Raw genomic sequence first — 15173 nt, forward strand, 5'->3', positions numbered from 1 at the left:
AAGGGCAGGAGGAGGGGTGTGTGTGTGTGTGTGTGTGTGTGTGTGTGTGTGTGTGTGTGTGTGTCAGAATGACTCACAGCACAGAAGAGCTTCTCTGTTATCACACTCTGTTGGGGGAATAGCTGCGGTTTTCTCCCTGTGGACATTGGAGTTGTTTGCAGTGTTGCAGCTCACAACACGCAGCGTTTCAGTAAAACATTGAGAGTGAAAGCTCAGAAAAAGAAACTAAAAGAACTTTAGCTACTGGATAGTCTTATTTGCCCTCCAATAGATTCTTTATGTCTTGAATCGTGATGGGAAGACTTTTCCATGACTGACACTGGAAAACCGATTTAAAGTGTTGCTTGTTCCTTCCACAGCAATTCAGAGGGAAAGACGTAACCAGGAGCTGCTAATCAAAGAACCGTTTCACTGGTTCACTGGTCTGGAGCACACAGGGTTGTATTAGCATGTCAAGAAGGAACGATGACATTTTCCTTTGTCAAAGGAAAATTGTGGAGAGATTCTCTCCACATTCACATGGTTGGTACAAATATGTATTTGCTATCTTCTGGCATGGCACTGAGTGTCATGCAACAAGTCACGTTTTTAGCATGAGAATGACTTCCGTTAATTGCCAGATTTTAGTGCGGAGATACTGTGCAGAAGAAGTGTGAAAGCTCTCATTGGCCATAATATAACAGGTGCGTAATCAACCTCGCGATTGATTTTACGCACGAGGTGGAGGAAACCTCCCTCTAATGGAGGCAAAGCAACTCACCGTTACAGGAAACCAGTTTCACCAGTGGCTACGCTAACTAACCTTAGCATTCATGACAGGCTAAGCTAATAGGGGAAAAACTGTATCGTAGCGGAGAGCAAAGGGGGGAAGTGGAGCGCACATGTGAGTGATTGACAGCGCTAAGACCTGCCTTCTGGCTCTGATTGGTTGTTCCTAGTTAGCACTGGTCTTTTTTTCCACCTTCATCTGTCTCTTATACTATCATGACATAGTGACAGTTTCAACAAACCAAATATGTTTTTGTAACAATTATGTTCTGCAGCTTTAAGTCTGGTAGCGTTGGAGTTTCTTAACATTTCTGTTCTGTGGGATAAAAAGACAAAAAAAACTACATTTGAAATAATGTTAGGTTTTCTTTATTGAATCACCTAAATAACAGCTTATTTATCCAGCTCATCTACCAGCTGGACGTTTGCTCTCTTCAGTCCAGAACCTCCCACACAATGAATCTAGATTTTCCTCTGAGGGGAAGCTTTTGTGTTTGAACCAAACACTTCTCTTCCATCACATAAAACTGCTCCACTGTGAAGTGCCAGCTACCTCTTTTTTTTTTTAAGAAAAGAGGAGACATAAAGTTATTTCACCTGCCTCTCTAAGCGAGTGTATCATTACCTAAATCATTAATTAGCGTAATTACCCTCCAACTTGAGTGTGAGGCAAAATAGATGCTTTCACGTCGCATAAAATTAAGTGTTGATCAATGGGTCACATGACCTTCGGCCGCTATTCCTAACGGTGTGGAGAGCAGGGACTTTGTCTGCTGCCATGAACAACCTCAAAGTGTTACCTGGGTTAACCTGGTCACACATGAGAGCTTTCATAGGAGCAGAGGAGTTAAAATGATTCATGTCTCGATCCGTGTTTTTGTTTTGTTTTCGAAGCAAACACAACCCAGTTACCATTATAAATGATTCATTGATTCTCTCCACATTTACATGGTTGGTTTGTTGGTCTGACTGTTTTTCGTGTGTGTGTGTGTGTTTTTTTTTTTTGTCTCTGCGGTTTCGGTTACTCCGGGCACCAGCATATCGCAAGAAGAAACTCTCCTCGTTCTCGAACGCTCTGAGTTTCAGTCGCTGCTGCTGTTCCGACACATCCATCAACACCGAGTCTCTTCAGGACCATTTTCCCCCCTACGATGGTTGTTGGGTTGCTGTTATTTCTTGTCAAATATGCAAATAGTAGCAGAGGGAAGAAAACAAGTTAAAAAAAAAATGTTTTGAAGACTTTATGGAAATTTCAGGGAATGGAAGGAACCACCACAAGCTCTGGCTTCCTGGTTTAATGTTGATTTAATCATCAGTGAAGCTTCGTGTGCGAGACGAGACCCGGAAGGCTGCTCCATCCATGCATAAAGAAATTTGGTACCCTTGTTGGTTTTAAAACCCAACAAGGGAGGAACATGACAAGTAACCATTGTGATAAAAATAGAGTCTTAAACACAAAAATATATAATTGAGGTTTTCTCTGAAAAACGACAGCGGTGTCCTTTTTGGTGTACTAGGTACTTCAGCTCTGTGTTTTTTTTTGATCAACAGTTTGTTTTTTGATCTCTGCTTATTTTTGCATGCAGTTACTTCACAATAATGTTTACGGGGACGCTGTTGTGATCTGTGTTGATTTGAGTTCTTCTGTGTATTTATTTTGAGTTTCTGTCTCCGAGTCTCCCTGTTGTCCTGTCTTACCCCTTGATTGTTCCCTGGTGTGTCTGGTTTCCTTGATTACCCTCTGTGTATTTAACCCTCGTTTCTCGTCGGGTCCTTGTCAATGCATCTGGTCAGTGTTGTTTGTCCAGCCGTTGCCTCCAGTTGCTACCGGTGCTGAGCCCTGGCTTTCTGCTCTGCCAGGCTGCCTGGTTGTTGGATTTTTTGTGGACTATTCTCTACAATAAACCATCATTTTTATTTGAACCTGAGTCTACAGCGTTTGCCTCACCGCCTTCCATACAGGTGCACTGATCCACATTTTTTACTTGGATTCAGATATCTGATTAGTATCGGGCAATACCAATCCAATACAGAAAAATAGTCCTGATTTTCTTTTTTTTTTAATGGTTCTTTTTTTTTTAAACACAGACATTGTTGTACCAAAATATGAATGCATTTGATAACTTTGCACCTGTACAGCAGACTTAAATACATCAATAGTTTCACAAACTTGGTCAAGCAGGTAAAAACAACACAACTGTAATCTGTTCAATCAGTGCAATTAGGAGTAAAAAAGCCGATGTGAAAGAAATGATAAAGAAACTGGGAGAAACAACAGGTTGACCACTTTGGCTAAACATGTAAAAATAAACTACAAAAAGCCTTTCAAATGGTTCAGAAAGTGCAATTAGGAATTCAAAATAAATATTAACGCAAGATGTCGCTCAGACACAAATCATAGAATTAGACTGAATAGATCTGCCCTTACGGGTTAGGCACATTGGAACCGATACCTGATCCTACAATTAGAAAAATATATATTGGGACAATTGCAGATATTAATATGGGATCGGTGCATCTCTACTGAATAGAAAATGTAATCAGTTTTTGAGTCGTCTCAAAAACTGACAGAAAATATCAGATTAAACAGTAAATTTCTCCCCCCTGAACAGCCTGGTGAGTGATGACCAATCCCTTCGTTTTCGCTTTTTGTGTCTCTGAAGAACAGAGAGGGAAAAGTTCCACTAATCGACTAAAGCCGAGATCACAAGAGTCCTTCTGCTGGCCGGGGGAAGGTGATGGAGTGCTGCTGAAAGTAATTGAGTACTGCTGAAATCCCAGATTGGATCCTTTGAGAGAAGAGAGGAAAGACTGAAGTGTTTAACGGCTCTGCAGAGTCGGTGCCAGCTGGCAGCATTTGCATTCTGGCTCTTTTCCAGCATTCTTAATGAAAATGTGAAACAATAAAGAACAACAACAAAAAAACGTCTCTGATCACATTTGCTTTTTTAATTAATTTGAATACTGTCTAAATTGGCAGGGAGTGTGGATAGATGTGTTAATAATGACTGTAACGATGATAGATGCATGTGTTAACAATTAATTATAAAAAGCTTAATGAATACATTTTGCAAAATAAATAAATCTACAGTTCCCCGTATTAATTCTAGCTGCATGCATGTGGAGTTTATTTTTTCCAACTGCTCAATGCGCTATGTTAAAAAAGTTTCAACAAAATGTTGGAGAAATGAATTGGTTAAGAGGTGGTCAGAGGTACAACAGTATTCTGATTTGTTATGACCTTCATTTTTCTTTACTTTATACTTTACTTTATGACCTATAAGAATTTTCCTATTTCATATAAAACAAAATAACATTTTTCAGAGGACATTAGACCCACAAAAAATAATAAGGTGAAGAAGCAAAGCAGATTGCACTCATTGCCTCTCCTGTAAAGACGGTCTCAGTCTGATTATGGGTGGGAAACGGGCTCCATGGCAACGTCTACCTCTCAAAACTGGTACCTGGTTTGTTTGAAGTTTGGGTTCATGCCTCACCCATCAGATAATTTTGGCTCCTTTCTTTTCCTTTGCAGGGCAGCGATGAGAGCGACGTGGACAAGAACAAGTGCTGCACGTTGTGCAACATGTCCTTCACCTCAGCAGTGGTGGCACAGTCTCACTACCAGGGTAAAATCCACGCTAAGAGGCTCAAACTGCTGCTGGGAGAACAGCCTGCCATCACAACCAAAGGTATATTCTATGGTAAAAATGCTCCGAGTATAAATCATGGAGGAGCTGTGTTGTCCAAAAGTTCATCCATCCATCCATGCAATTTTAATGTAGCTGTTCCATGTTCTCTATTTACATAAAAAAAATGGACAATGTCCATGTGTCATAAACCAGTGAAAGGTTTAACATAATACCTGTCTGGTATTATGATTGCATATATTACTATTAATCTGGGCTTCTATGTCATCTTAAAGCTTCCTGCCAAAGAATCCTAGTTTATGTGTGAATCAACTAACTGCTGAGAGAGGAGTCAACAGAAATTTCTCTCTTAGAAGGTGTAATTGACCCTGTTGCTAGGCGTGGTTGACCCCGTTGCTAGGTGCAGTTGTTTCTATGTTGCATTGTGTTTCTGTGTTTGATATGATGTAAAGCACTTTGAAATGCCTTGCTGCTGAAATGTGCTATACAAATAAAATTTGATTGATTGATTGATAGGTGTGGTTGACCCCGTTGCTAGGTGTGGTTGACCCCGTTGCTAGGTGGGACTGAGATTGGTGTAAATACAAAGCAAAATAATTAAAAAAACAAATATCCTTTAGTTGATTAATGCATCATACAGTTTAGACTGGATTAAAAATGTCATGATGAAGAAGCTATTTATAGTTGAATATATTATCACACAGCATCAACATGTTTAATTATTGTCTTATTGTGTTTTGTCACGGCTTTTTGCAATGCAAGTCACTTTACTACATCATCTGTTTGATATTAATGTGGACTCTCAGCAGTCAGTAATTCACTGTGATTGGCTGCTTGTATAAAGTTGTTTGATCTGGAAGATCCACCAACATAAAATGCTGCAGCAAAGGACTCGGAAACCAGTGGAACAGAGGAACAGAAGAACAGTGGCTGCTGTGGGTTTATGGAGAACAATCTCTCCAGTAATCCTCCTCATGTGCTTCACTTGTCCTGCCGCTCACACAAGCTCTTCATTTTTCTCTCTTCAGCGCCAGACTCTCTGTTTTAACACCTTGGTTCACGTCTAGTTCCTTGCCCCGTTCCAAGTCCCAGTTCTTCTTGAACTTCTTCTTGAGTTTTATAATTTAAAAAAAAAAAGTCTTAAATTTCTCATCAGTACCCGTTTGCGTACCGGCTTGGTCTTTTTATCACTAAACATGATGCACACAGCTGCAACCCCAAAATGCGAAACGTCCACAAACTGTGACAATTACAAGCCAAATTGTTGCTGGTGCTGTTGGAACGTACTCATGTTGTCAGTCTATTAGTTCACCACTTTACTCCTGAAATGATGGGGAAACTTTCATTACTGCCTAACATCTGGCTAAGGATCTGCTTTTCTCGAATCACTGAGTGAATTACTCCATTTTAATCACACACTGCTCCTGCACAGGGTTTTCTGACGTTGTAAATGTGTTTTTTTTTTTTACTGTCTGTTATGTTTCTCTTAGTTCTGCTTTTATATTTTGTTTTCTTGCTTTCTGTGTAAATTCACATGCTACAACTTGCCCGTCGCTTGCCCACTGAGGAGCACAAAGGTTGTAGGGATATTCTGTTCTTACCTCGGGGTGACTGAAGGCTGGCATAATTGTGATCCACCAGCAGCTGCTCACCTTTAATCTTCTTACAAATCGGCAGCTGTGGAAATAATGAGCAAAGGTCACGGGGTGTGAGGGCTTTAACACGAAGCCAGAAACTCTGCAAACATTTTACTGTCAAATTGGTGTGAAAGGCAGTCACTGCGAACACACACACACACACACAGCGGTGTGTATGTGCAGAGTTTGGCCGTGAGCTTTGTTTGTTTACGAGCGCTTCTTGGCTCTCTGCTTGACCGGGTCATTTATATGCACTTCACAGCTCCGTGTTTTTACTTTTTGCTCTCGATGCAGCTGAGGCGCTGCGCGTTGATGGCGGTGTTTGTCTGAGCCCGTGCATTGTTCAGCCGTCCTAAAAGTATTCATTTATTGCTGTGGTGAGACCGAATCTACTTAATGGAGCACCAACGTCTTGGTCAAAAAGGAGGAGCCGAATTTTTTTCCTCTTGCTGCACAACCACCGTAGAATTTTCACTTCAAAGTGAAGCACAAGATAGAAAAGAAAAATAAAAACGCTGCATCTTCAGACCAGCAGAGGTCTACAGTATGCTTGCTTTTTTTTCTTGTAAAGAAAAAAAATCACTTTAAAAGAGGCATTCCTAAATGAAACCATGCAGAAATCCCTAGCCGGTGTTTTCTCGGGTCACCTCTGCGCCGGTTCGCTGTGCTGCGTTCACAGCCTGCCGTTCGTTCACCTTTGGGCTCTGTTCATTTTTATCCCAGGGCTCTGCATCGATCTCTCTGCTTCTCTTTAAATCTACTCGGCAGCTTGAAATATTTATGCTCTCAGGCAGTGATTGAACCAGAAGTTGATGCAGAAAACGGCGTTTGCTGTTTGTTCTCGTTGCAGAGTTTGTGTTGAATTAATTTATTCGGTACTTTAGGGCCAAACTGTCCCCTATTTTGCACGTTCCTATGCATATTGAGGGGATTGAGAAAACTGGAGCAAAACCACAGTTTGAAACTTTGATTTACCCTTTCACACTTCTTTGCCGTGAGAGAAGTGTGTAACCGTGGCGTCCTGCACAGCTAAAATATTAAGAACCTGACATTATGCCTGTAAATGTTTCACAGCTAGAAGCTGAAAGAGAGGCATGTGGAGTTTTGTTAGTATAAGCAGATGCAGTGATACAACCACTATGATAGTTCTTGTAAAGATGATGTTTGCTTCAGGAGTTACTGTTAAGTTAGTAGCACGATCCCTTTCAGTAAAACTGCATCTGTTTGTGAGTCTTATCAATCAATCAATAGTTTATTTGTATAGCACATTTCAGAAACAAGGCAGTTCAAAGTGCTTAAAAGTGCATTAAAAACACAAAGCATACGAGGCGCTGCTGTGGCGCATTGGTAGAGCCTGAGTCCTCGGTGTGACCGTTGCAGGTTCAATTCCCAGTTTGATGACCTTCGCCGCATGTCTTCTCTCTCTCGTTGCCCACTTTCCTGTCTGATCACTCTCAAATAAAGGCCACTAGAGCCGACAAAACCTTTAAAAAAAGCACACAAAGTCACAAAAGACAGCAAACCAGGAAACGTTACATTTTGTCAAGTGCATCGAAGTGTTGGTCAGTGTTTCATTTCTCTTATTTCATCTATGATGACATAAGACGAGTAGTACTCATCGACAGACAAATACTCTGTCTGATGAGTATTTGTCAACAGAGTCGACAAATACTTATCAGACAACGGTAGGATACATGAGTGTCGAAGAACCTGAACAAATTTAAAGGGGCAGTATTATCTAAAATCAATTTTTTTTTTTTTTTAGCTTTGCGTCATGTGATATTTCTTCATCGGAAACACACTTTTACTGCCTCGATTCTTTAATGCCTGTTTGAGAAATCCTTTAAGCCCCCGAGTGGACATAGCTCCGCCTTCCAGACACAGCTCCTCCTCTCAGAACACAGCTCCTCCTTCCTCTCCATTTGTTAGAAAGCAAATGAGGATAATGTGCTGCCTGTGTATACGTCAACCTGAAATGCATAACCAAGATATTTCAGATATGCTCTATTGGAAAAAAAAAATCCCCCAGAATAGGCCAGTATTCTGTGAACCATATGCAGAGGTCTGCTGTAATGCATATATTTAGAGAAAGCAAAAAAATGCCAGCTGAGACATATTTAGTAACAGAGATGTTGTAGAGCAGGGGTTCTCCAATCCAGGCCTCAAGGGAAGGATTGCAACTTTTAGATGCGTCTCCGTTTCAGCACACACGAGTCAAATAGTGAAGTCACCAGCAGGACTCTGGAGAACGTGACTACATACTGAGAAGGTAATTAAATCATTTGATTCAGGTGTGTAGGGTCACATCATAAAGTCGAGGCCCAGGTTTGATGACCTGCTATAGAGCCTAAGGCAAACGTCAACGTTAAGTTTCCCTGTTCTCATTGATGAAATACGCCAGAAACACACTAGGATTCTCTCATTTTAGCATTGCAAATGTTCAGATATGCAGCACATTGTTGTGTTTCCTAGAGTCAGACTGGCTCCGAAGGCTGTGTGATGATGTAGTGCTCTGACAGCACACTATGCTCTTTGCTCTCCCTGCCATGTGTCAGTGACAGACGCAGTCATTAAGGATGCCATCTGTGGTCAATGGTTCAGAACAGGAGAAGCACCAGCTCAGCCCAAAAAAAAAAAAAAGAAGGGGTTGGTTCAGCCATCAATTGAACTGACACCTGCTACCTGGATCTCTCCCCACTAACAAACAAATATGAAAGATGAGGGGAAAACTTTCACGTTTGCAAATGTTTTTCACTTTTTTCTCTCCGGGGTTTCTACGGCCTTGATTGTGACATCTGCAGTGTCCACCGTCACCATTAAGTACAAAGTTTAGCATCTATTGAATTATTTTACTCCATTACGAAGCCATATACACAATTAACTTTTACCATCAGAAACAAAAGGCTTTAAGGTTTTATTAGTAAAATGTTAAGTGTGTTGCTCTTTGCTAATGGGAAATGAAACAAGCGCAGCCTCTTGGACAGAGCTGGTTTTATGCTCTGAAACTTAATCAAAGCTCTGCTGTTGTTCAGGCACCCAGACACATCCTGGTGGATAAATCCAACGCACCTGGAGCTCTGGGATATTGATTACTACATAAGCAATGTCAGCAGATAGTCCTGTTGATCTGGTCTTTTGGGTCTAACTCTTCCTGCCAGCTGGCACCAAAAACACAATCCCACATGTAATGGACACTACCAGTCCAATCCAACACAGGTGGTTTAGTTAAAGCCTTGCTGGATGCCAGTGAGATAAAAGCAGCTCCAGAACTTAGATTATTCTACATAACATCAGCCACATGAATTTATGTGAATTGCTCCCTTTTACACAGCCACTGTTGTGCTGAGTGTAGGGATGGGAATTGATGAGTTTATCGATACCGATTCCATGATTGATTCTCATTGAGAAATAAACTCTTTAATTCAAAATATGCACCATGTTCTATTAGGTTCAAAGACAATTCAAACTTCCTTAAACCATAACAATCCCACAGATGCTCAGTAGGACTTAGATCAGGACTCATAGCAGGCTGGTTCAGACTTGTCCGATCTTTTGCTCTTAGCCATTGTTGTTTGTTTCTAGCCGTATGTTGGGTCATTATCCTGTTAGAAGATGAAAGTGAGACGAGTTTCTAACGACACATTTCTCTCCAGAATGCCTTGATAGTCTTGAGATTTCACGGTACTCTGGACAGATTTAAGACATTCTGTGCCAGATGAAGCAAAGCAGCCCCAGAATGAAAATATGTTTCACAACAGGGACGGGGTGTGTGTGTGTGTGTGTGTGTGTGTGCGTGCGTGCGTGTGTGTGTGTGTGTGTGTGTGTGTGTGTGTGTGTGTGTGTGTGTGTGTGTGTGCGTGTGTGTGTGCGTGTGTCTGTTTCTTTTTTTTCTTGGTATGCTACATTTTTGAATCTGTGAACATTGAGCTGATGTGACTTACTAAAAAGTCTCATCTCTCAAAGGACATTCTCCTAGAAGCTTTGCAGCTTGTCAGTATGCACAGTGGCAAATTCCAGTCTCACTTTTTTTATGATTTGCTTTCAACAGCAGTGTACTGCTTTACCTCAGACAAACAACGATTGGTGCACTGATGTGCCTCGGAGTTCACCTTAAATTTCTGCCTCTTGTTGCCATTCGTGTTGCTCTTTTCAATTTGTCATCAAATTAGGGAGGTGTGGTTGTTGGGTGCTTCTTTGAGGGCTGAAGCTCTAACAATATCAGTTTTTTGTTTTCATACAGACATCGGGAGAGCCATTTGTAATCTTATCCATGACGAAAGACTATGTCCAAATCCAAATTTATGTAATGTAGCAAATAGAGATTTCCACTAAACCTTGTTGAAAGTCTTGTCTGCAGCTAATGAAACAATTAAACTGGATTTATTTTGGGTGGTGCTGTAGTTTTATCAGATTGATTAGTCTGGGGTTTTTTTAGATTTATAGAACATTTACGTATTCATGGTGGGGGCTTGAAAGCCGATCACTCAATGTTGATGAGGCCAAACTGGACCTCAGTAATTCCAGACTTTGCTATATTGCGTTCTTTGTTGTTGTTGTTGTTTGTTTTGTTTTTTTTAATGGTATTTGTGTACCGTCATAGTCTAGGATTAAATTGGCAAACACCCTCTGAAGGTACGGACATGGATGGACATAGGGATGCACGATATTGGATTTTTGGTCGATATACCACATGCTGATATACTAAAACTCATTTGGCCAATAACTAATATATGACCGATATTTTTTTTCCTATACCTACTTACTGAAACTATAATTTCATGTAACACTTTAAACTTGCATCATGTTTAATGTCAAGTTTATTCATGACATCAGCTCTCTTTAAGATAACGGTCCCACTCAAATAGTGCAAATTTGGAAATCTTCACAAAACTAAACTGAACAAGTGAAAAGCACGTCAGTCGTGAATCAATACATTACAGTTTCTTATGACGTTGTGCTGAGCTGCAGGACTCATTGTCCCTGGCTTGTCATATAAAAACGCCTTTTATATCAGAGAATTATGTCGACGGAATGGCCAATGTCCAACATTAAAGTTTACAGCTGATACCGTCCGATACCGATACATGCCAATAATATCGTGCATCCCCAGGAGGATGGATGAATGGATGTTAAACTATAAAGAACCATGTTAGGCTGTGTTCCTCTGGGTTGCCCCTCCGTGTGGTAGCATAGTAAACTGCAGCTTCCCCTTGCTGATGTTTAAACATGTAATATAAAGTGGTAAGGGACTTCTCATCCAGAGTGTTTAACGCAGCCGGTGCGGTGTTAAGCTTAAACCATCTGCTTCTGGGGTGAGGAGTAGTCCTGCACTCTGAATGGAGCTGAACCCTCCCTGAAGGCTCGGCGGGTCGCTAAAACAGCACGGCTCTAATGACGAGCATCACTTTTTCATTTCCTCCATGTCTTGATGGGCTGTCAGGTTTTACCTATGACACTAGACAGTCATCTTCCAGACGCATCTCGTATTAATTAAGAGCCTTCATCTTCACACCAAATGTGAGAAACTGCAGGTTAAAAAAACTGTTGCAATAGACAAGTAGAGTAGACTGGGAGTCTGTTACTTACTTAGAGATTTGCACAAGTAATTTCTTCCAAGTCACGTTTGCCGTGATTTAGGTCCGAGTTTATGTCAATTATTATTTGTGCGACTTAATTCCACCTGGACTTTTAAACTGTAGTGGGCATCTCTCTATTTATTCATTTTTTTTGTTTATGACTGTTTTACTCAGGGCTGGATCAGGACTTTGATGGCTGTAATGTCAAATTAACCAAATGACCTCAGATGGACCTTTTTAGAGCGATAACTAATGGAGGAGAGGGAATCGCTTTCTTTTCACACAGGGACTCTCCCTTTATAATAAACACCTTCATTTAAAAACTACATTTTATGTTTTGTCTTTGACAAAAAGCAGAAAGAGTTCCCTCTTACTCCTTACAGAGGAAAGCTGCTGTGCAGAGGAGGCTGGATCCTCTTCAGCTAAAAGTCCGTCGTAGTTATTTTGGGGGGGAAATAACTACAATCTTCTGCTACACACTATAAGCTAAAATCAACTTTTGGAAAACACTTTTACACAACACACCTCTTTGGTAGCAGACTTCGGTGTTTTCACCATTATCCTGTGAAACAGAGATGCTGAATTGAGGTTCCATTGCAAAAGCACTTGAAATATGAACAATCCTTTCAGCTGCTTACAGGAGTATTGAGACAGAAGGCACCACAAGAGAGAGTTGCCATCCACAAGTGATGAAAAGGACGACTGTTATATTCCACTTTAACGCTAGAAGACAGAACCCCTAAATTTGCTGGCTTTGTGCCGGGACTTTCAACACTTTTAGGCCAATATCACATTTCTATGCTTAGACAGATTCACCTTAACTTCACCTTACCTATTAAATATGAGTAATGATGTAATAGTGGAGGTAGAGACCTACAAAACCGTCAGTCACTGACTCTTTAAGACGGATGGGTGGGTGTGTTGGAGCCGGTGCTGGGAAAAGGTTGAATGGACATATCAGCTGCTTGAAAAACTAACCTCTAATGTAATTGTTATTATCCTGGGTTGGATCACATGAAAGCCCCTCAGTGTGCAACCAGGCGCAGGCGACGCAGACGGGATGATTCAGTTCCACGCGTCAGCTTTTAAAGATATACAGTAGCAGGACGTTCTGAGAAAACTGTGGACTGTAAGTTTGAACAAGCACGCCTGACGGCCCCTCCCTCACAGCGGAGCCAGTCCAGAACGCCATAAATACGCAGTTTTCCTGGAACATCAGGTTGTTTCTCCCGCCATCAGCACAGCTGCAGCACACCGGCGACCTCGAGCTCGAGCAGCGGTACACGCTGCGTGGGGAAAGGGTGTGAGCAGTGCGTGCACAAGCCTGATTGACACTGCTAAGACATTCCTCCTGCCTCTGATTTGTTGTTTTTGATCGGGACTGATGTATTTCTGCAAATTGCAGTTGGATCACTGGGGGGGAGCTAGAGGAATAAATTATAATTTTTTTTTACAGCTTACCTGTCTCATTTTATACTCATTCTCCACAAATGAGCCGTCATAGAGGGATCATATCAATGCTGGTGCAGGCCAACCTGTTTTACATGAACAACTTCCAAATCGTCCATTTTGAGTGAGAGCAGCGCTTGACATTCAGGCCAAGTTACAAAGATTTGGAGGTGAACATCCAGGCGTTGCAACAGGAAGTGAGGTCCAGTGTTGTATAGTAACGAAGTAAAAATACTTCACTACTTTACTTAAGTATATTTTGGAGTACTTCATACTTTCCTCGAGTATGAAAATTTTTGATGACTTTCACTTTTACTTCACTATATTTCCGAACTTAATTGCGTACTTTTACTCCGATACATTTTCAATGTGTGGTTTAGTTACTCGTTACAAAAAAGAGAGAAAGAGAAACAAAGTGTTTTGATCCCACCTACTGATTAGCAAGTAGCAAGTAGGCTACCAAACAAAGTCCGTAGCCTGCTTGCCTGGGCTTGTTCATCACCGCCAATAGGATACACCTGTTTCGCTTCTCCCATTAAACACAAAGCAAGTCTCGCAATCAGCAGCAGCCACATGGAGGAGGAGACGGAGACCACAACGACTGCAACTACGTCGGACACGGCTCCAGGGGAACCACCAGCTGGTGATGAGAGCCCATGGCCTTATTTAAACACAATATACTCTTTCGTGGGTGTTAAAGATTCGTCGTACCGCATGCAGTTTATGTTATTCCTGCCCGAAGATGTGGAAATTCTATCTTACAAAAACTCCCTGTCCAACTTGAAGAAACACATCGAGGTAACGTCTTATGAAATGGTTATAATCCTCCTGTTTCAGTAACTATAGCTTGGTCACTAGACACTATTGAGAAATCTTGAGCATAACGTTACCTGTATAAATGAACTTTGTTTGGCATTGTTCCAGTTCCATACATGGTGTATTTAGCTTAGGCTTAATGTTGACTGTAGCAGGCTACCTAGACTCCTCTGTTCAAGGGGGGGCAGAAGCCATAGCGATAGCAATTTAGACTAAATTTAACGAGTATAGAAAAGGCATGCAAGTTCAAAACCATTAACATGTGCTACTCTTTAAAACTGGAACAATTTATTAGCAGGTTTAATTTTGCCTGCACATGGTTGGGTACATTATTTTAAGTGTATTTGACAAGTTTACCAAAATATAAAAATTGTCATTCAAACTGCATTTGCCTTGTTTTACTTTTTACTTGTACTTTTCATTACATTACTTGAGTACATCCATTTTTACAGTAATTTCCATACTTAAGTACAAGAAGTTTCAGATACTTTAAGACTTTAACTCAAGTAACATTTCAGTCAGTGACTTGGACTTTTACCAAAGTCATATTTTGGAGAGGTACCTATACTTTTACTTGACTCTGAGATTTCAGTACTTTATACAACACTGGTGAGGTCAAGGCACAAAGGTGCTATTAGTGCGCACGCCCTCACACCCAGTCCAAAGCTTCAACTGTTAATCTACCTTAAAATAGCATTAGCTAAAGCCTGGCTGTCTGCCAGAATCATAACACATCTCCCCCTGTGTATTAAATATAATACACCCTGTAGTTACAGAAATGTCTCAAGACTGCAGAATTCATGGTTAATAACTTTCTGTACGAATGCAAATCAAATCATTTCATGACAATTACCAACAACCGCCTTGCAAAATACGTGCATTGTTTTACATCCACCGTACTGAAATTAGTTGATGATGATGATGATGATGTGCAGCATCATTCAAATTCCGCTTACAAAACGAGGTGCTATAAATATGAGACATGCATGCTCACACATCACGCTGCTGACTGCAATAACTGTTTATGTTCTGTGATGGATTTAGTAAATATTTCCCTCCCTGTGAGTTCAGAAGAGCGTCTGTATTGTTTTCATCTGTCATCCCGGGCTGCCAGGTAACTGCCAGCGCGTTGCTGTTCACGATGCGTCTCATCTATTTTAAAGACTGCAGATTTCATAATACCTCAGCTAAATTGCCATGCTTTCTGAACAAGGCATTAAAGCTGCTCGCCGAACCGACTGCAGCGTCTAACTGTGGTCTGACGTTGCGTTAGTTAG

General features: G+C 41.0%; 1 protein-coding gene across 1 annotated transcript in view; it reads left to right on the forward strand.

Annotated features, from left to right (window-relative positions):
* The window catches only part of zmat4 (zinc finger matrin-type 4), an 80005-nt gene that overhangs the window by 42389 nt on the left and 22443 nt on the right, over positions 1-15173 (forward strand). The window contains exon 4 of the mRNA XM_023344267.1: positions 4304-4460. Coding sequence (XP_023200035.1) covers positions 4304-4460 — 157 coding nt within the window. The remainder of the gene's footprint in view (positions 1-4303; positions 4461-15173) is intronic.

The sequence above is a fragment of the Xiphophorus maculatus genome, chromosome 12, assembly GCF_002775205.1.
Source record: "Xiphophorus maculatus strain JP 163 A chromosome 12, X_maculatus-5.0-male, whole genome shotgun sequence".
Lineage (NCBI taxonomy): Eukaryota > Metazoa > Chordata > Actinopteri > Cyprinodontiformes > Poeciliidae > Xiphophorus > Xiphophorus maculatus.